Genomic DNA, 21,903 nt, shown 5'->3' with positions numbered 1-21,903 from the left:
TAAACCTTAGTATACGTCCTTGAAGGTTTTTGTATAACACTACAAATGCTGATAAACTTCGTCTTCTCATTGCATTATCGAAATTTATCAAAGGGACTAATTGTTTTAAACATATTAGAGAATGTAATCAACATTTAATTATTTTAAAATAATAATTACATAAAAGAAAGATATAGAATTATTAAGATTATTGTTTATTAAAAACCTTAATAATAAATATCTAATGTTTGTTATGTGTGAAGTAATAAGTTGCATAAAAATTACATAGCTGTACATTACATTACATTATATTCAAAACTGTATATATTCTTAAACTAATAATGATTTAAGCAATGAAATAACATGTTAATTGATTTAATGTAGAATAAGAAAATTTTGGGAATGCTCTTGTCATATTATGAACTTAATTATAATGTTATTGTTTGTTGTATAAAGAAAATGTAATTTCCCTGTAATCAATTCAAAATAGGTTAGAAATGGGTTATTAAAAAGAACTTAGTGAATAAACTCTATATTTTTGCTTTATTTTAAAAAAAGATAAATTCGAATCAAATGCTGTAAACAATCATATATTCAGATGATTTGTTTTTAAGTAACACATATTACATGAAAGTTAGTGATATTATCCAGCTAACCATGACTAAGTAAATACAACTCAGTCCCTGTAATTCATATGCTGTAACTATTAATCTATCACGATTAATACTCATATTTCCATTCTGAACTTCTTTAATAGTTTGCATCTTTAAATGCATGTCCCTTCTGATAAGTCTTGCGGATTGAACGTTATATTCGTTTCCTAAGCTATTCTGAAACCCCCAAGCTAGAACTATACAGCGACCTGAACAACGGGAGAGTAGACGCAAATTATGCGAGAATTAGTTTACTCCAAGGTTCATTTCAATACAGAAAATACAGGTTTTTTATAATATTTTAAATGTCCTTGGGTTGCTCGAAGATTCTGGAATGCTACTAAACATAGAAGCAGTGTAGTAATAAACTAATCAGAACCTCTGCATTCGATGTTTCACTTCCTTGATATTTTTGGCTAAAACTTCAAGTGAACGCTGATTGGAGGAAACGCTTCTTAGTGTTTCCTGATCCTTGTGTGTCTTTTGCGAGAAATTTGCCGGATCACTCCAACACTTTCGTTATGATGTATTGAAGTATTAAAACTTGAAGTAGTATATTTATGTCGGTTTTTGAAGTCATTTCATTTAGTCAAGAAAAATATGATCTCCTTGTCCATAATTTTTCTTACTTACATGTTAACTTGCTCGAATGTGTTGCATTCATGTAAGAAGTGTATCGCTTATCATATTTCTTTACTTCTAAAAACATTTTTAATAATATTTTCACTTGTATGATGTATTCATCTATTTGAGCAATGAGTTTTCGTTATATTTGATCTTTGTCATAAATATATTAATATACTAAATTATACTGTGCTTTCTTTTACAGAGATTTCCAGGACTATGTGGAAAAAACGCGTAAATCAAGATTTTGGAAATTAGTACCTTATTTTTTAAAAATCAGGTAATTTCAAATTTTGCTGGTATCTTATTTATTGTAACTTGACTTTTGTAAATTGTTACCTATCGTTGGAATAGTTACAAACAGTTAGGATAGATTCTTCATCTCGGTTTGGCTGATAACCTTCAAGGCGTATCCTTAACCTGAGATGAGCAAGGCTATTCAAAATCTATGCACAAAGTGCTCGTTTTTTAAGGTTTGTTATAACAAATAAGAACATGTGGCTTGACCATGAATTCGTTTGGCTCAATTAATCACTTGTAACCGAGTAACGATTACCCACTGAAACCTAACTCTTAACTCTAAGTCCTTGCTTAGATAAATAGTTCTGAGAAGACAGAACAAGTGGTGAACGAAAATCTACTTTTTATGCAGTAAAATAGCAAACTTACAAATGACTTCATATAAGATAAATATAACTCAAGTCATTTTTAACATCAAACATTTTAAAATATGGATCTGTTAGGTTACTAACCAGTCAATGAAATTATTCCTAACTATCACCATCGATTCGGATTATGCTGCTCCAAGGTTCAAACAACCAATAATAATTGTCTCACGAATGCATACTAGTAAGCCGAGACTCTGCTTGTCTCAAGCTAACAGTCTGTGATATTAAGGACTAATACTGTCTTGGATTGGGCACCTCAGGTTGTCTCGACCTACCCTTATAGTATTATTTATTTCACTCTTAAGGTGGTGTGGGAGACGTGTGACAGATTTTACAAAGACTGTGATGGATGAAAGTTCATTATTATATCAACCATATCTATCAAGATCTATACTTTTAACCTCAAAACGACTCAGTTGTGTGATGTTTTTAAGGCCAATGTGTCTTAATAACGACATACGGATATCATTAAATATCAAACCATTCAGTATCCTTTAGGTGGAGTTTAACTACTTCTAACATATCAGGTGGTTTCATATTTTTATTTCTTCCATAATACGCCTTTATTTCCATACTATTATTTTCGGCCATTTGAGTCCGTCAAACAACGTTCCTGCAAACACCATAGTTGTCTCTACTTCCAATCGACTTGGCTTCTAATGTTGGATCCACTAGCTCAACAAGTTACTATCAAACCACAAGAATCTAATCTCAAGGAATTGCTGACTTAGCTAGCAAAGGGTTAAAGGACGATCATTGTAATATTGAATAACGATCATCCAATAAGCAGAATATTATTTACAGTTGCAAAAGTTACCGTTATATCACAGAAGCTTTACTAAACAGTTAGCTACTTGTCTTCTGTGGAAACTGTTCAAGATTCTATTAGTGGTTCCAGAGGTTAGTTAAGTGGAATGAATCAGTTAATTTCTTTAATGCACTACGAAATACGTTATGTATTCCTCGATCTATGGTGCTCATTGATCTAAGTGTTAAGAGTTCTTTCTGATATCTGTACTAAAATATACGGATATTTCATAAAAAGTGGTCGTTCTCAGGGTGTGTTGTAAGTTACCTATCCTGGTATTGTGGAGATTATAACTTTGTGTGCTTTTTTGTATAATAATATGTGGTCGAAGCATTAATTTGGGAAAACGTAACACACATAACTGTGTAATATTCTTGGGTCAAGTATCTTCTAGGGTTAGCTACAATTAAGTGTGTTGAATAGCCAAACAAGGCTAAGCAAAAAATTGTAGATGGGCTTTGAGCGATGCTGCGGTTCAGGTTTTTCATCATGAACTGACATCAGCTGCGACCCCAGAACACCATTTACCTCTACGAATGGATGAATTTCGTGCAAAAATCCAATAGATCCTATCTTAGTTTTGACCAGCTCGTTCTTGAGTTACAATTCTTCCCTGAACAACTCAGTCTCTGGTTTATTTAAATCCCCCTAAAGCAGTTACTTGCGATACTGTTATCTTTTCTTTATGAAATGTGAGTTTCTGCTTTCTCACATCATTTTTCTTACCCTGTATAAAACACTTGCTACTTTCTGTTGCTCCTCTTAAATGCTAATTTCTGTCCCACTTCCAGTGACAGTATAATCATTTACACACAATAGCTGCTCTCTTAATACTTTGGTCGTTACTAATAGGTTTTCCTAGTGATATCAGAAAAGGTCATGATGATTATTATCAGTTTTCCAGTATTTAGTGTAACTGCACTCGAATTGAAAGTTTCTCATTGTATAGACAAGCTGTATCAATGTCATAGATCTACATAATGCGACTATTATTATTATTATTACTATTATTATTATTATTATTATTGTTATTATTATTATTATTATTTTCCGATATATTATTTTGCAAATGTCTGATTTATTGTTCAATCACCGAGAAATTCTGTAGTTTCATCATCTTATTATTCTCTGGAACCCATCACAAACTTTCATCTTTGATCGATGAAATTTAAGTACATATCTGTTTGTTTGTTTACCAATAATTCCATGTTAAATGATTAGAAATTCAGTTAACTAAATCATAGTGTTCAGTAGATTCCAAAGTAACTCGAGTGACTTTATTTCCCATAGGGCATGCAAAATATTCATGTATATATATTAGATATGAGTTGACTACCCATTGATAACTATTTTCCAGCATCATGCCTCTTCCTAATCAGTCTATTTATGATATAGGACTGAGTACACAATGCTAACATACGGACAGTAGTAATTTCTTTTTGACTGGTGTCATTATTATCTTTTGATTTAATACGCCTAACTAACAAGTTTCAGCATGTAAACATCTTATCCGACTACTTCTTAGACTAAGAATTAATTGAATAGAATAAACTTACATATGAATCAGACGCCACCCATACTTTTAATATAGTCTATTAATAACTCTGTTGTATGGGACAGTCTTATTATAAGCATCCATTGTTTATATTTGGTTACAAATATACGTTCCTTAAAGATTTAAGCTAATAACTTTTGGATTCATTGTTCCTTTCGACACTAGTGAGCTAAGAATATCCTTATCTATAGTCTACCAAAGAAAGGCGATCTCAGCAAGTGTGAAGACTACAGAGGCATTACTCTTCTCTCATTTAGTCACTTAGTGACCACACAAAGCGTTCCCTCTTCAAGCTCAAACCAATGCACTACCGTTCATGGTTGTCCGAAGGTAAATAAAAATAAAAAATTATTGAAAACCTTGACAGTTCCGGTTATTCATTCTTCCGTCCACAAAACCAAATGTCCTGACCACAAGTGAGTTGAGATTAGAAATTTGTGCAGAGAAAAACCAATCTGTCACATCAAGCTCGGTTTCTGAGTTCATAGACGACATTTCCAAACCTTTTTTGTTATCATGGTCATAACTGCTCTGGGATTATCTTAGTTCTTATTAATGTGTTCGTTTTTTGACACTTGTCAAGTGAATAGTAATCTTTTAGATTTCTCTTCTGTATATTGCTGTATATTAGCTACTTTTCATAATTCACTAAACAATCGGCAGACCACTTTAAGCAACTGGCCTTTATCTCTTCCTGTTGCTCACTACTCTGGTAAACCAGAGTAAGAGGTTGGGATTACCCCATCAACTCTTAGGGAGGTTAAAAGGTCTATTGCTAGTCTAAAGCGAGGGAAAACAAAAAGGTCTAGTCGAATAACTCTAGGTTTCTTTCAGAATGATGGTCCGGTCTCTGCTCTTAAACTGACTGAAATATTAACTAAAATCTGGGGATTGGAGGTTATCTTATCTGACTGGTCTCGATCTCTGATCCTCCCAGTTTATATGGAAAGACAGAAATTCTCTTGTGACAATCACAAAGTAATCAGTTTGACTAATATAGTGTTTAAAATACTATCCCCTATAATCATCTAACGCTTATCTAGGGGTTGTGAATAGCGAACCCGAGGAAACTAGACTACTTTAAGACCTGAACATGAATGCATTAACTAAATAACTATTTATTGTTGGGGCTTACAGCATAGGCATACTTACCGACTCCCGACCATTGATGTATTCCTTGACCTCGAGGTAGCACTCAACTGTGTTGACCGAAAGATTTTATGTAAGTGTTCGCCATTAGAAGGCCCGCCAAAAAAGTACATCAACTTTATACAAGATTTTTACTCGAACACTATTAGTCGAGTTACAACTTATGACCAACTGTTATTGGAATTGTCAACCTGACTTGGCGTTTGTCATGGGTTTTTCTCTTCCCCTTTTCTTATCTAACTTTGTCGTAGATATTCTCGTAGAGATTGAGCTCTCGTTTACTTTTTTTCAGGATTTTATCTGGCAGGAGATCAACTTGTTGACCTACGATATGCAGACAGAAATGTTCTGTTTGGTAAAGATGCTGGCAAAATGCAGTCTCCTGACCCCCTTAAGCAACTATGCAAGCATGGTTGGGGTGCATTTCTCTCCATATAAATGCAAATTGTTGCTTCAGGACTGATCCGCGTCAGCATTTGAACTAATGATAGAGAGGTAGTTGTGCTTGTTGGTCATTTCATTTATTTTGGGATTGTGATCAGTCTTGATAGCCTAGTGTCTGACGAAATCTCGGCATGTATTCAGTAAGCTCGTTTGGCGTTTACTGGTTTGCGTCACTTGTGATATGTCCGTCTATCAAACAGTGTGTGCTGCTCAGCAGTCCCCTCTCTTCTGCTTTACGGATGTCAAACACTGCCATCAAGAAATGAGGATATTCATTGGTTACTCGTATTCGATCATAGGTGGTTTCGAAGCCTTGTTCGCATATTGTGAAAGTAACGACTGAGCGCTGTCTAAGCGATATATAGAGTACTGGGTAAATGTAGCAAATTGGTTCATAAGGTAAGGAATCTTCATCTACAGAGATGGTTCGAACATGCATTATGCATGCTATTCCACTGACTAATTCGAAGCCTGATGGTAGGTGTAAAGATAAGTTGGAAGAAAGCTGGGGAGGGGTATCAAACAAAATATGACATCAGTCTATAAAGACACTGACTGTTGACCTGAGTCATTCAGTTAGTTGTAGACTGTCTAGTTAAGGTCTGGATAATCATCTTATTTAGTTGTTGGTAACATTGGTTGATATGGTTCAGAATCTTTCCAAATGGCTCAAGTTAATTCACTCTTTGCCTTCTCCTTAATCTTGAGTCCTGAAATCGTATGCCTTTTTACTCTTATATCCAATCCTTTCTGCTAATGCTGTTACTAATTCTACTTCTCTAAGATTTGTTTTTACATTTACAGCTTGCTGCACTGATGTGATGTGACAAGTAAACCGATGCATATATGTACCATGTTTTACGTAGCATATAAATAACTGACTAATTATGTTATTTTTATTCAATGCTTAACATTTTTGACGAAATGTTAATTTATTTGGTAATGATTCAGACTTTTTCTTTTTCGATGTGTATGACTACTAAAAATACAATTGTAAAGCTTTAATAAATGACTTCGTCAAAAAGAGGATTCTCTTTGTTAAACTATTTCCTTTGAAAATAGGATTCTTTTGTTACACAGCTGACTCACTTAACCAAACTATCTTTAAGCCCTGTCGTTTTTCTCACTTTCCAATGCCATATAGCGAAACCATGCCTACTGCATATTTATTAATCTATAATCAGAAATAGCCGCATACATTGGATGTATACGTCAATCAGTTAAAAAACCAGACTCATTTTGATTTCCAATTGCTTTTTTAGGAAATACTTTTGTAATGTTATCTTCTATCATGTGGTTGGTTTTGATTATCTTTCTAGAAATCATTCACGCAGATAATAAAAAAGTTTTTTTTTTCACTTATTCCCAGAAATACCATAAAGGCTTCATGATTAATTCACTAAACTTATGTGAAATCGCCTCTAAATTCTTCTTTGAGCCGCAAATTTTCGCAATCGTCACATAAAGATTAGATAAAACGAATAAAATTCTATAGGGAAACGGATCATTTAATCTTTTTTAATTCATATAGCGTGGTATCCTCTAATTTTTTCGGCTGATATCTAGAAATTTCATTTTTCATTTTCCTAAAAATTCGTCTGTTTTATTCTCCATGCAAGAGTCGGGTTAGTAAGATGGACACTATTTGATTATCATCCTCCCTATTTTCTTTCACTGGAACTTGATTATTCAAATCTTATGGACGCTTAATGGTTTTTATTTAATGTTGAAATTTGTAATCTTGCATTTATATCTTGATGTTGGGGATGCTAAATCCCCAGAACTCACTTGGTAAATGCCTTGTTTTTGTAATTTTATTTTTGAAATTTAAATTTCTTGTTCTCACACCAAAAGCGCCTATTTTTACCTTCATATCGTATTTTCCCCTTGGCAGGACCTTAGATGTCATTGGTTCGTTGTCTCTTTTAGTATGCTATTTTGTAACGTTTCCAAAGGACATTTTAATACTGTATATATACACTTAAGTTGTGCTTGTTGTTGTTGTTCGTTTTTCTGGCTGCTTGTGGAATACATTTTCCCTCTTCTGAACCTAGACTTCTCTCTCTAGTTAGCGGGATGCATCGGAATAGTTAGCTGGTCATTGTGTCGCTGAGTCTTCGTTCCGTTCTCAGATTTAGGTGAACAAGTAATCTTTTCTAATATAACACTTGATAAAAGTGATTTCAGTTTATAAATTATCCTTATAGATTCATGGAATAGATTTATAGAAAATACATTTTAAAAAATTTTTTCTTGAATTTGTAAGATTGTCAGGAGTAGATTTAATTCTATTGATTCCTCCACAAAATCAGCAATTTCCCTTGTAATCTTATTATTTGATAACCTTCCTGTCTTCGTCTTAACATTACAGCGGCCTGATAATTCATATCCACATGAAATGCGGCTTCTTTGACACTATATCCGTCTTCAATAACTTTTTTATGTGGCATTGTCTCTTTTTACTTGAAATTAAATAGTTTTTTTCTATTCATCTCTGGCATGTAAGGATTATGAAAATTTTTTAAGAAACTCTGGTTATTTCAAAAATCGCAGAAAATTTTAAAAATATTTTTGGTTATTTGAAATTTTAAAAAGACGAGTTGAAATACTATAGAAGAATTCAACAATTATTTGTTCATTGATAGTTGTATAGAAACAACGTATGCTGGAAAATCAGTTTAATGTGAGTTTTTTTCAAGTTATTAAAACTTACTTATGAGTTTGAAGTTGGCAGGTTCATTTTCATTAGATAGGTTTATCGTAATTATTTTGCGTGAAATCAAGTTATCATTGCAACTAACAACATTTTACCATTTAATCGTCATTCATTTTATGAATATAAGTCAATGCTTTAACATCCCCTTACTCCTGTTTTACTCTCGTGGGGCATAGGTCGCTGACCAGAGATCTCTAATTTACTCTGTTCTCATCTATTCTTTCCAGTTGTCCTGAAGTTCCATCCATTCTTTTTATGTCTGCCTCCAGTTTTCTGCACAATGTGTTCTTCGATCTGCCTCCACCTGAATCAATTTTAGGGTTGTTGCCGGTCTGAAGCCCGATGAATCATAAGAGTTGCGTATTAGGTTAGCAACCTCATCCCTTAGAAGAGAATCTTTCTAAAAAAACACTAATGTTCCCAAGTATTATGTAAATGTTTTGTAATTCAATACGTTCTAGATTAATGATAGTACATTGCAGATTAGTTTATGTAATTAATATTACTGAAGTTTGGCAGAAATTAGGTACCAACTATATAAAAAACACAGGCGTGGAGATTATACTTGAAACAGCTTCTTTGATTGAATTTTAAGTACTTCTAATTTTTTTCTCGCCAACCCGGCGCTAGCTTCCTTGAGGAAATCATTAAGTTTATGACAGACTTTTCTTCAAACTTATTCGAAATTTGTTTTTATGTGCATTAAGAATTTGAACCATGAAAACAATCTGACGTATGAGGATGTGTCTGTAGCTGTATGTTGTAAGCTAACTAACAGAATATGTAAGCCTGTGAAAGTATGTACTGACAGAAAATAATCGGATAGTGTGCTGTGATATTAATTAAAAGTAACAATCGAAGTAAGCATTGTTCTCCTGTCCAACGAGTTCATCTAATCAATTTCGTCTCACATTTACATGAAATCAACATTTGAACGTATTTGGACGTGTGTCTAGTATAGACCGAGTGGAAGGCTAGAATTATTCAGATTTCTTTCACTGGTATTATTTTATATATAAGCTTCATACCAAATATCACTGAAGGTCAGAAAACATATTCTCGTAGAATTAGAGTATATATTAACCTGAAAATTTTAGAATTAGTGTAATTATAATCGCTAAAAAGTTCCTAATATCCGTAAAATTGTTTATCAGCATCATTATACTTTTAAAGTTATCATAATCCCTTTGTTGTATTAACGGTTTAGAGTTCATGTATGTAAGGATTTTAAACTATTTAAAATCAACTCATGAATGCAAACAATACATTTACACTGTAGGAAATCTTACCGTGTAAATATGCCATATATTTTTTTACTTAAAGAATCGTAATAATGACGCTAATAAGAGTAGTCGTTGAAAATAAATAGCAGTGGCTTGTTGTTGGATTCCATTTGTTATATTGATCACCTTCTTATTAAGCAAATTAAGTGGCTCACACTACAAGTCCAACTTTTTTCAAAACTTTTTAACCTATATCACTTAGCATCACTCTTGACCTAAATACGCTTTTACGTATCTATAATTATTCATGAATAATATACTGGTAACGAGCACAACAGACACTTGATATGTTTTAGAAGAAAGATTACGATTTTGTTTGTAGTTTACATCACGAACGGACTTTAGTTAAACAACCACAAAATACTAGGAAGGATTGAACATTTGTTTCTTCCTATTATGGAACTTCTAATCAATGTGCATCCACAACCATACCGCTGATCAGATCCTAAATCTCCCTCACTCGTTTTCTTTCCCTAATTTGTATCCATAAAATCGATAATAACAAAAGCTGAAACTTTGGAAAACGATAAAGATCTGATACAGTTCTTCTGATATTACTTACTTACACATATTACTCCCAATGGAGCATAGGCCGCCGGCCAGTATTCCCCAATCCGATCTGTCCTGGGCCTTCTGATATATATATATATATATATATATATATATATATAGACAGCTTTGCATGAATTATTGAATCCTATGCTTGAATATCTCTACATAATTTCACAAACCAGAACAAAATTTCTATTTATTTTTAAAATCAGTATTGTAGTAAATGTGTGCAAAGATGCGAACCCGTTTTCTGTGTCTTAAAGATGAACTTTGTGGTTATATATATATATATATATATATATATATATATATATATATATATATATATATATATATATATATATATATATAGAATACTTGAAGACATTTCATCGCTTGTTGTTAATAAAAATAATTTATGTAATTTAATGATTTATTCAATATGGAAATGCATGTTGCTGGTCTATACATCTTTTGTGTACAATGAAGTGAGAATATCACTATGTGTTTGTTATTGTTTTTTTTTCTCATGTTACATTGTACCATAGACTAACTAATCGATTTCTACATGGATGTTTGTTTTAGTGATTGAATTAACTATAACTTAAAGAAAATAGTTACGTTTCGAAATAATAATATACTGTATTGTAGTGAATCGATTAATTATGTATTGTAGTTTTTGTTTGTTTGAAGAAAACCATTATGCTATTAAAGTTGGTCAAGTGTTTGAAAATAATTCGATGAAAGGCTTATTTAAACAGACGTTTATAAGTGAACATTCTTTTTGGTATACTTTTATGTATAAAGTCTGGTGTAACAGAATTATTTCAGTGTCTGTATGTAGCCGACAGGAAGTATTCACTGGAGCGAGTGGAAAATACTGCAGTGTAGTCAAACGAATACATAATACGATCACTCAGATCATTGGCTCTTTTTTTTATATTAATAACGTACATTTGATATATTTTTGATGGAGTTTTATTGAATAAATCATGTAATGGTTCGAAAGTATCAATACCAAGGTTGGACTTCATAGTTCGAACCTGTCCATTTTATTCCGTGCTTCCGCTCAAATATGGAGTTCTTCATAGTCCAGTCAATCGCCCGAGGAAAGAGAAAGGAGGATAGTAGGCAACCTTGCCTGACACCGGTGTTTACATCGAACGAGTCTGTGAGCTGTCCTCCATGCACGATTTCTCAGTTTAATCCATCATAGGAATTCCGTATGATGTTGACTATTTTCTCGTACACGCCGTAGTGTCGAAGGAGCCAGAAAAAAGTATTACATTTAGGTGTTTTTCCTAGGGGGCCACCGCCCGAGCCCTCGACCTAGAGGTCTAATTCACAAGACAGTTAAGCAACGTAAGGACTTGCAGTCCCATAGTAGCTGGAGGCCAACCATTGGTTCGTACACCATTTGTTCCCTCAGGATCCTCGAGCCCATGTCCACCATTGATTTGGATTCAGGGTTTTTCAACTCGCCTCCGTGTCCACAAACCCGGTTAAAGCTCCGGACATTCACTTTTCATCCTTTCAATTTCGTAAACAACACTCGACTAGTTTCATCTCATGCTTAATATTAATATCTCAATCTATTGTGAAGCGTGTTAATGAACTACAGATAGTGGTCATAATTATTATTAATCCATCTGACTTGACTTGCTTTCACCCGTGTTGTCATCACTCATCGTATGTGTATTTTATCTGCACAAATGTTTAGGTCTTCTGAGTTTGCGAAAAGAGCAGGTCTTGATGGCGTCGCGTATATATTGGCCATGCGTTTTCGTGTTTTCCAGTTATTTGCACTCACTCCAATCTTCGTTATTTGCACTCCATTGTTTTTTTTCTCTCAAGAATCAGGTAAATCAATCATTTCTTAGATGGCAAATGTTTCGTACAAACCAAAAGTCTAAGCACTTCTACTCTATATCATTTTTTTCTGGTTAGCGTTTTCTAGTTAGTTTTCTACATGATGGGGTCGCTAACACCATGCTGAACCCTCCTCCTTTATACGGGCTTGGGACCGGCAGTAACACCATAGGGGCTACAGGCGGAGTTATTCTATACAATGCTTGCTATATATATATATATATATATATATATATATATATATATATATATATATATATATATATATATATATATATATATATAGCCGATGTGTTTGATTGCTAGACTCAGTTTAGTCAACTTACGTTATGGTTTCTGACACAAATATAATACTATGTAAGCTTTTTAATGCCACTTTTCTTGTTATTATTGTTATCGGTGGATTGAATAAAGGTTTATAAATTCGAAACTGTTTTCAGAAAAATAACTATGAGTTATATTTATCAATTACATACATGCATATTTACGCTTGATATAAGTTTGCATCAATTTTTAAATTTTTTTTACAGAGAATGAATTTCGACGGATCACAATAGCTAATCTTGGAATAACTGATGTGTAAGTAACCTGTACTGATTATTTGGGCTCTAGTTTGTTCATTAGAAAGTGTGGTTGTATGTGAATGGCGAAATTTGGAACGATTCTTATATGAATATTCAGTTTTTTTGTTCATGTGACGTTTTTTAAGGCGAACTCCGTTACTGCTTTGATCTTAGTTGCAGTAAGATTATACATAATGTTGTCAGTTAATATCGTGGTACAAATGAATATTTGTTTTAGTTATATGATGTATTCACATCTAGTCACAATACTAAACTGTTAGTAAGTGTTGGTATATATATCTGTTACGATCAGTCAGTCATATGTGACGTGATCGCATATCATGGTACTTAGAGTAACATTTAAATAAGTGTTTTAACTGTCTATTTCAGTATAATATAATCTCGAAAGCGATTTCCATCACAAACTACTGTCAGCAGAAACTGGTAGAATGCAGTCTTTTGGTAGCACTGAGCAACAATGTCAGGTTGCTTGAAATGCGCTTCTCCCCCTTTAAATACAAATTGTTATTTCAGGACTGGTTTGTGTCAACGCTTTATTCACTAACCCATTGCTCCACTAAACTGTAACTACAGCTCTACGAACCTGATCATTTTATTTGTGTATTAGTTAACATATTGAAAAATCTATTCTGAATTTCATGCCTATTTATTATTATGTTTTAAGTTTTTACACTGTGAAACCTTCCTATGTGCCACGTGTTACCAATCTATAAACTCTTTCAATTTCCGCCCTGTTTTCTCATTGATCACTTTTGATTGATTTTCATTCTTTAAATACTTTTTATTAAATTTCTGTGAACTCAAATCATAGATAGTTTTTTCTTTACTGTGTATAAGTCAAAACAAGTTAGTATTAGAAACGTAGAATATTGCTTTTCACCTTAATTCTACTCAAATTTTAATTTAATGTATATAACTGTAAATATAAAGTATTAAACAAGAGATTACTTATAGGTTAATGAACGCAAAATATTGATTATGGACCTGTTCATAATACTAATAATAATGATAATAACATTTCAGTCATTGTTATATTAGTAATCATCCGAGTAATGATGACAGTAACACACATAATTAAAAAAAGCTGTGTAACACTTTAAAATGATCTATATATAAATAAGCCCCATTTCAGTACATGTGTGTTAGATAAGAAGAAAAAAAATGAACAGAGGGCAAAAGAAATGGAATGATGAGAATTGATTAGCTTATTTTCGTGAACTATTTCATAATTGCTAGTTGATTAACGTGACAGTTTTCAAATTATATTTTTTTGATAGTTATTACCGATTCGAGTACTTTACTTAGATTTCACTGTCTTAACAACATTGTGAATGTATTCAGAGGCTAAGAAATAATACAAACCGTGTTATACAAACGAACTAGATTAGAGATAAAATAATTTGACAGATTAAAGAAATTTTGACAAAATATATTCGATGTTTGATTTCATAAAGTTTTTAAAACGTATGCAGAATACAAAAATAAGAAAACAACGCACTGCGATAGTTGAATAATTCAATGTGGTGTTCATTGGAATCATGGAATGATCTAAGTTAGACCGCCATTAATAACCTGGCAGCATTGGAAAACCGTTTTTTTTTCTAGTATGGGACCCGGCAGTTCGGATTCACCATCGTACATGCAGAAGTCGGAAACAATCCATTTTAGTCTCTTGTACAAAGGCTTAACCGCTAGACCGCTTAACTGATATCCCACAGTGTTAATGTCTAACTTTAATCAATATGGTTTCCAAAAAGGGTCACAATAACCCAATATCTAACTTACTTGTATGTCATTTAATTAATAGTGGCTACACGCTGAACAAAAACAAGCATTTAAAACTTTTCACTGTATCTCATCACATCTTTTTAATACTCATCAAACACATTTTATGTTTTAGTCAAGCTTTGTATTATTGGTGTGACACTCCTGGTTTATATATTAGCATTAGAATTTAACTAAATAACAATTTCTCAGTATTATATAACTACTAATGATTATGTGTAGCTTGGATTTATCCTTATGGTACTTTACCATGAGAATAACAATCCTCGTTAGCTTTGTCGATTAGTGACATTGTATCAGAATCAAATTCTCTAGATTACTAAATCGCAGTTAGTCTCTCTTTTTCTTTTAATAATATTTCGAAACGAGTTAGTGGCAGTACATTGAACTCCAAATGACTGCCGAAATAATTCAAAAAACATTTTTTGCTTTTTGTCGAATGAGCGCTTGTTTAATGCCAGTTTTTTGTCTATACAAGCTGGTTTTCTTAAGAATCACTGGAAGCAGTAGACAACAGTTTACGCCTAAAATTACCAGTACAAAAACACCCATTTATTATGTCGTTCTTGTTTTTTTTTTGAGTTCTCTATGCTACATGGCCTAATAGCGATGTTTTGATGGTCGTTCAGGACATTATCAGCGCCTACATGAGACATTCATCTTAAATACTAATCTCTATTTGTTGAGTAACATTCAGTTTGTGTTTCACATGTGGTCACACTACATAATACTTCTAACTAAGGATGAATGGCGACTGAACATAATGTATGAACCCTGATTTCCTTTAATTTACAGTCATATAGATTCAGTCTAAGCCAAGGTTTGAATGAACGATCTAACAATGATTTATCAGTTTACTACTGTTTCATACTAATTATATTGCTCGTGTATCCAATGGTTTTTTCCACGAACGGTTGTCGGATTCATGCGATGTTTGTTTTGTTGTATTTGTCAACAATAAATTCTTCCCCTCTTAAGAACCGAAATCGTCAAATAATAAGATCACAAGACAATCATCTAAAGAAATCAGGAATGATAATCCACTTCAAAATACCATAACTTTTGATACACAATAATTGGTAAAAACGTTCAATAACACTTACTGTTGACTTTTTCAACGTCAGTTCATGCTACGTAAATCAGATCAATCTATTTTCAACCGTTTATCAAGATTGAACCTGAAGTGAAGTCGGCCTTAAGATTTATATCCGAAATCCTTGAAATTTCGGTAATAATAATATTTTTGGCACAGACGGTGTTCAGATAAATCCCTGCCATAAAAAGTGTACACACAACACTGCAAATCTCCACTTATCATTATTTACGTAAATGTTTAGTTAATATTGAATTTATTTGATACTAACAACAATAAAGACGTGTTATAGTAGACGGAGAGGTGAAGTTTGCAAAATTCTTTGTCAATCAATAGATTATGTAAACCGGTAAATGATAAATTTGGATAATCGAATGAGAATATGCTGGCTATCAGAAAGTCATAGATTATTTCCAAAAGTAACTAGTGTAATCTATTTTTGGTACGTAGTGTCTGACAAAAAATTTATATATTTCTGCAAAAACTCAACATTAATTAATATATAGTATCACGGAATTTCTATACAGCTAAATAATTTAGCAATTAAGTCATTATTGCATTCTTTCTCACTCTAAAATTAAATCAATGTTTTAATTATCTAGCATTCATTTGATTCTTTTCAATTTTCCTCTTCATTTCATTAGTTCAAGAGGATGGATATTATACACCATTATTATCATATGTATAATATTATATTTTATGGTGACTGGATTATGCTTAACCGAAGCATACATCTGGCCAAGAAAATTGAAAATATGTAATAGTTGGAAAACATTACCTTTGAATAATAATAACGATAATAGTGGCAGTAGTGATAAACACCAAAAACCTAATTCATCGTTGACTAACGGCAGTAGAGAACAAACTAATCAAGGGGAACAAAAAACCATTAATATCTCCAATAGTGATGACGATAATGACGATGATTGTGAATGTGATCGTATTAATGAGGTAGGTAAACAGAGTAATTTGTAAATATGAGATTCGATTTTTAATGTATCTTGGTTTTCGAAACTCATGTCTGTTGAGTTGATTATCTATTAATTACTACTACTTTTACTATAGTGAACGAAAGCTCAGGTACAGTAATCCAATTTATTATTTTATACAAAATCACACAATGCCCCTGTAAAATATGAAAATCATATATTGAATACATCACTTGCACATTTTCCTTGTGTTTTCTTTTACCTCATCATCCTCCTGATTCTGTTATTATTCCGATCGCTCTCTGTTTTCCTTACTCTTCCATTTATTTCACTTTTCTGCTAATAAGCATCCCACTTCCAATTCCTGCCATATACTACTTGTATCCGTCCATATAAGTAGCGCACACTATTATTATTACTACTACTACTACCACCAAAAATAATAGTATTTGTGTTCACAGAATCCATTGTTTATATTATTATATTACAACTCAAAATATAAACATGAACCGATAAACCGTATCTTTCTCATCATATGACCACTGTTTTGTTCATTCAACTGGAGCATTTAAATATTCGTATAATCTTGTCTTATTGACCGTACAGTGTTTGAATCTCCATACTTTTAAGTTATCCGCAAACAACAGAACAGATAATTTGGAAACTTTTGTTAGGTCGTTTACATAATGTAGAAGAAATTAAAATAGACAACATGGCCAAGTGAATTCGATTATAGTTTGTTCTTTCTCTTATATACTATTAGTGTAGTATTCTAGATAGCGATTCATTGTCATTGGTTAAAGACTTGTTTAAAACAATAATCATGGTGTATCCATGGTATGAAGTTCAGTCTTCGTATTTAAAAGCCAAAGAATAATCTAATCAGATGACTACGTTCAATTATACTTGAAATGCGCCAGTTGTATATCTCACATTTTTTTCGGAACAAAGAAATGGTACATGCGTATCTAAAGAGTTTCAGTCAATCAGAGCATGAGGGAGCTTTCTAGAATATTAACGTGGTATGCTACTATTGGTCAGTAGCACAATATGTCTCTTAGCGGATTGGCCAAAATATAATGTTGATTTGACAAATGCTAATAATCTATAAATACCCGTGTTTTTCTGTACAAGAATGAACCTTCGGAGTAAAGTGCTTTTCGCTTAATTTGCGCCTTTTCTCTCGTGTTCAGGTCGCTGCGTAGTTCTAGCTTGCGGGTTACCAGAATAGCTTAGGAACCGAATAAAGCGTTCGAATTAGTAAGACTTATCAATATGTATTGTAAATAATGATAAAAAAAGACTATGTATGTGCAAATGTATGTCATGTGTTATCAATAAGCAAGAAGATGAACTCTAATTTCACCGAATACGTAAGACTCGTAGTACGGAGTGTGTTGAGGAAGGACTAGGGTTCTGCAGAACAACGTTAGCTGAAAATTGCTATCCAAGCCGGTTCTTAAAGAAAAATATGAGAAATAGTCGGAACAAAGAATTCACGGATTTTATTTTAAAAAAATAACTTTATGTCTATCTGTATTTTAAAAGTGAACAGATTTTTGATGTTCCTGAAAATCCGCTGTCAACAGATAATAACAGAAAGCTTTGCGTGGCAATGCTGTGACTAACATTCACTAGCAGAAATTTACTTTTCGTATCCATGAAAGATAATCTCTGTCATTTATTCACCTCTGTTAGCATCTATCGGTTCACCTACTTTTGTGGAACTAGGCACATAGACCATAGCTAGTTCTTGATTTCAACTCGGAAATGAAGACATATTCCAATGGGATTCTCTAAAAGATGAGTGAAAAGCACTAACGAGTTCTATCCCCGAACGTCTAGTCAATTCGAATCACTCCACTGATTCACTGGTTGATTTTAAGGTTGTCTATAAAATGTATTCAAATCTACCAAGATTTTGTGTTCAACTCCTTAAAACTGCAGATGTACTTGTCATCCATGACATGAAGTCTAAACTGTGTGTACAAAAGATTTTCGTCTTATCGTCGTTTTTACCGTTGTCTTTAAATATAATCATTTTTATTTTCATTTCATTGATTCCTCATTTGAAAATTTCCCTCTTTAATGATTTGTTATATCCCCATAATCTTATGATTGTTTCTGATGTTACTTCATTTTATCCAATCCCACTAAAAAATTTAATTATTATGACAAAAACATCTTCCTCCATTAACATTATAAGCCATTGTTAACTTTTTGATTTGACTTAAGTTTTTATTTGTACGCAATATTTTTTATCATTTACGCTATATCATCTAGTGTTATAATCTTTCTAATTTTCACCATTTTTATTTATTGTTCATCTATCTACAAGAAATTATTATCTAAATTATATATATATATATATATATATATATATATATATATATCTTGCGCAGTCAATTGTCTAGAACTACTTGTACTATTTTGATGATGGTTGTGGTAGTTCTCTAAGTTTCAGCTGCGTATAGTATGACTATCTTGATGTTCGTATTGAAAATTCTGACTTTAAAATTGGTTGACAGTCGTTTTGAGTTCCATATGTTCTTCAACTGTAGGAATTCCATCCTTGCTTTGGCAATCCTTACCCTCACATCGCTGCACTCGATCCTCCTTGTTCATCAATGATGCTACTGTCCATGTACGTGAAAGTTTCCACCTCTTCCAAAGTTTCTCCATCAAGTGTGATTGGGTTGGTGTTATCAGTGTTGTATTCGAGGATGTTTCTTTTTCTCCTGTGCATGTTGAGACCTATTGATGTAGAGGCTGCGGCTACACTTGGAATGTCTATATCAGCTGTCCTCCATGCACTACTTTGCAGTGTATTCCGTTTACTTTTCTTATGGCGTTGACGATCTTCTAAGAAGCTCCATAATGTCGAAGAAGGTTCCGGAAGGTTTTCCTAAGTACTCTGTCAAATGCTTTTTCATAATCAAGGAAGTCTATGTAAAGTAACAGATCCCCTTCAGTTGATTCGGTCTGTATATCTTAGGTACAAAAAGAAACGGGATAATAATCCTGTAGAACTTGAAAGACTCCAACTTAGATCGGCAGTAACAGTGCATGCTGTTTTCAATAACCATCAAGTCACTATTAAAAATATCAAAATAACACAATAAGATTTTTTCAACTACAAGGAACGCCAGAAGCTGAAGCTTTTCATGTATTGCTAAATCTTAAATACCCAGATGGCGAAGAAAACTTCACTATCTATCCGAGCTATCATGTCATATTCTATTCACATCTCACACTATTATCATATATACAAATTGAACTGTATCATTTCACACCACAAATGTTACATATTTCACCCATTATCACACAGCAATACGCAAGCATGTCTGATAAATCGGCTTGTTCGAAGTGACATGACACTGTCTTGGTTAATATGGTAATTACCATTACCTTGTGACTAGCTTCGAGAGGTAATTCTCGGAGTTCTAATAAGAAGTCGCGTCCATTGCAGCTTTCCGTATCGGGTGTCAGGCAGTTACTCACGGAAGACAATGGAAGCTGGTCGCACAATATCATGGATTGATTGAACGTGGACATTAACACCGTTGGATGCAAACTCAGTGGTCTAGAGGTTAAGCATTCTCTCGGGAGATCAGTGGTCCTGAGTTTCGTGTCCCGCATATGGGATCTTGAATGGGCACTTCTAAGATGTCGAATACTGTGACGAAACGGTCGTCCAGTGCTTCCAAGTTTCAATGGGGGTCTATCACTGATCGATTCATGATCTCAATCAAAAACCCAACCATGTCTGCACAACCCCATACTGGCAAATATTTTTGGTTTGCTTTCTTGTAATATTTAAGATTTGACTGATTTAATTTGTTTACTTATTCTCTGAAGAAGCGATTTACACTGAGTCACGAAACGTCAGGAAATTAGATTTTGCTACCCATTGGGATACTACAAATATATTATTTTTGTTAATAACAATATATTCAGTACTCAGTTTTTTCGAAATTATCAAGTCAAACCTTGGTAAAGATACCTACAATGCTCCATATTGTTACGGCTGCCTTGTACATTAAGGTCACATTGATATTTGATTTATGTTTTAGAATCTCTCAGACAGTTAATAGGTGGGACGATAGTATGTTTACGGTGATCATAAATCGTATATTATTTTATCATTTTCACTTCTATGGGAAACATTTTACGATCATGGTTCTTTTTTCTCTCAATGAAGCACTATCATTTTATTTCAATTTTCCTAAATATTTTTATAGTTTATTCCTGTTTATTTTACTTCTAAACATGACAAAATTAAGGTGTGTATATTAATAAAATAATCTGACAGCCGTGTATTAAATGGTGAATATTTTGTTGTGACAAGATCTATTTTCCAATTCAGTTCTTAAATATTTACTTAGTGTATCACTACTTTGAAATATGCGAGAAATTAGCTTTGTAACACATAACACACCCTTGTCACAGTTGTAGAAATTTGTATACTATGACGGGATCTTTGTCCGGTCGGTTTGTGTTGTAATTGATTAACAACATTTTGTGAATATGCATTTGATATGTTATTTTGTTGCTATTGGCTCGTTTTCTTTATTTAAGTGTGTTTCTGTCATGAAATGGATTATTTCATAAGAACTATATCTGAAGCACTCAAAAAAAAATTTTTCAAATTCTCATTTTGAAATTTTAAGCAACACGCTTTCAGCTGAATTCGGTACTGCGAATTTCTCACCCTCATCAAGTGATTCTCGAGGAAAGTTTAAAGTTTTGCAAATAGTACGCGTTTTTATTTGCATTATCTTCGGTTGGAGTAATAATAAAGCTCCTGTTTCCCTATGTAGTATTTTTACATTTATTATTATTAAGGGTTTCAGTTATCCTTCAGTGGCCCTATATCTGACTCCAATTTGATCGTATGTTGACTGTTATCGAAATATACATATTTTCAATTTTCGTATATTGTTATCGACTTAGCTCGCGCTAGTGAATAACGGAATTAAATAAGCCGAATACGAGGATGAAGTTTGAATGTGTATATTTCATGCAATCGTTGATTTGAACTAACAATCTGTCGGAGAAACGAAGCGAAATGACGCACGTTGGAGAGAACATTTGAACCAACTCGTTTTAATCAAGCGTGACTTGATATTTATAGTCAAACAAAAATAAGCTACAGACATGTGATGAGTAAGATCGGGTGTGCGCATACATATGCCTACATAAAAACAGTCAAGGTTGACAAACGAATAATCAA

The 21,903-nt window shown here is 33.0% G+C and overlaps 1 protein-coding gene across 2 annotated transcripts in view; it reads left to right on the top strand.

Moving 5' to 3' along the window:
• Positions 1–21,903, top strand: part of TMEM63C_1 (Transmembrane protein 63C) — a 47,976-nt gene that overhangs the window by 7,454 nt on the left and 18,619 nt on the right. Inside the window, exons 4-7 of one of the 2 annotated variants that reach the window (XM_051212520.1) lie at positions 1,462–1,536; positions 12,131–12,270; positions 12,810–12,858; positions 16,386–16,692. In XM_051212520.1, the coding sequence (XP_051072705.1) occupies positions 1,462–1,536; positions 12,131–12,270; positions 12,810–12,858; positions 16,386–16,692 (571 nt within the window). Of the gene's footprint in view, positions 1–1,461; positions 1,537–12,130; positions 12,271–12,809; positions 12,859–16,385; positions 16,693–21,073; positions 21,403–21,903 lie in introns of those variants that run through there. The other variant, XM_051212521.1, reaches the window with a different exon arrangement.

Source organism: Schistosoma haematobium, chromosome ZW, assembly GCF_000699445.3.
Source record: "Schistosoma haematobium chromosome ZW, whole genome shotgun sequence".
Taxonomy (NCBI): Eukaryota; Metazoa; Platyhelminthes; class Trematoda; order Strigeidida; family Schistosomatidae; genus Schistosoma; species Schistosoma haematobium.
This window is presented reverse-complemented; position numbering and strand designations above follow the sequence as displayed.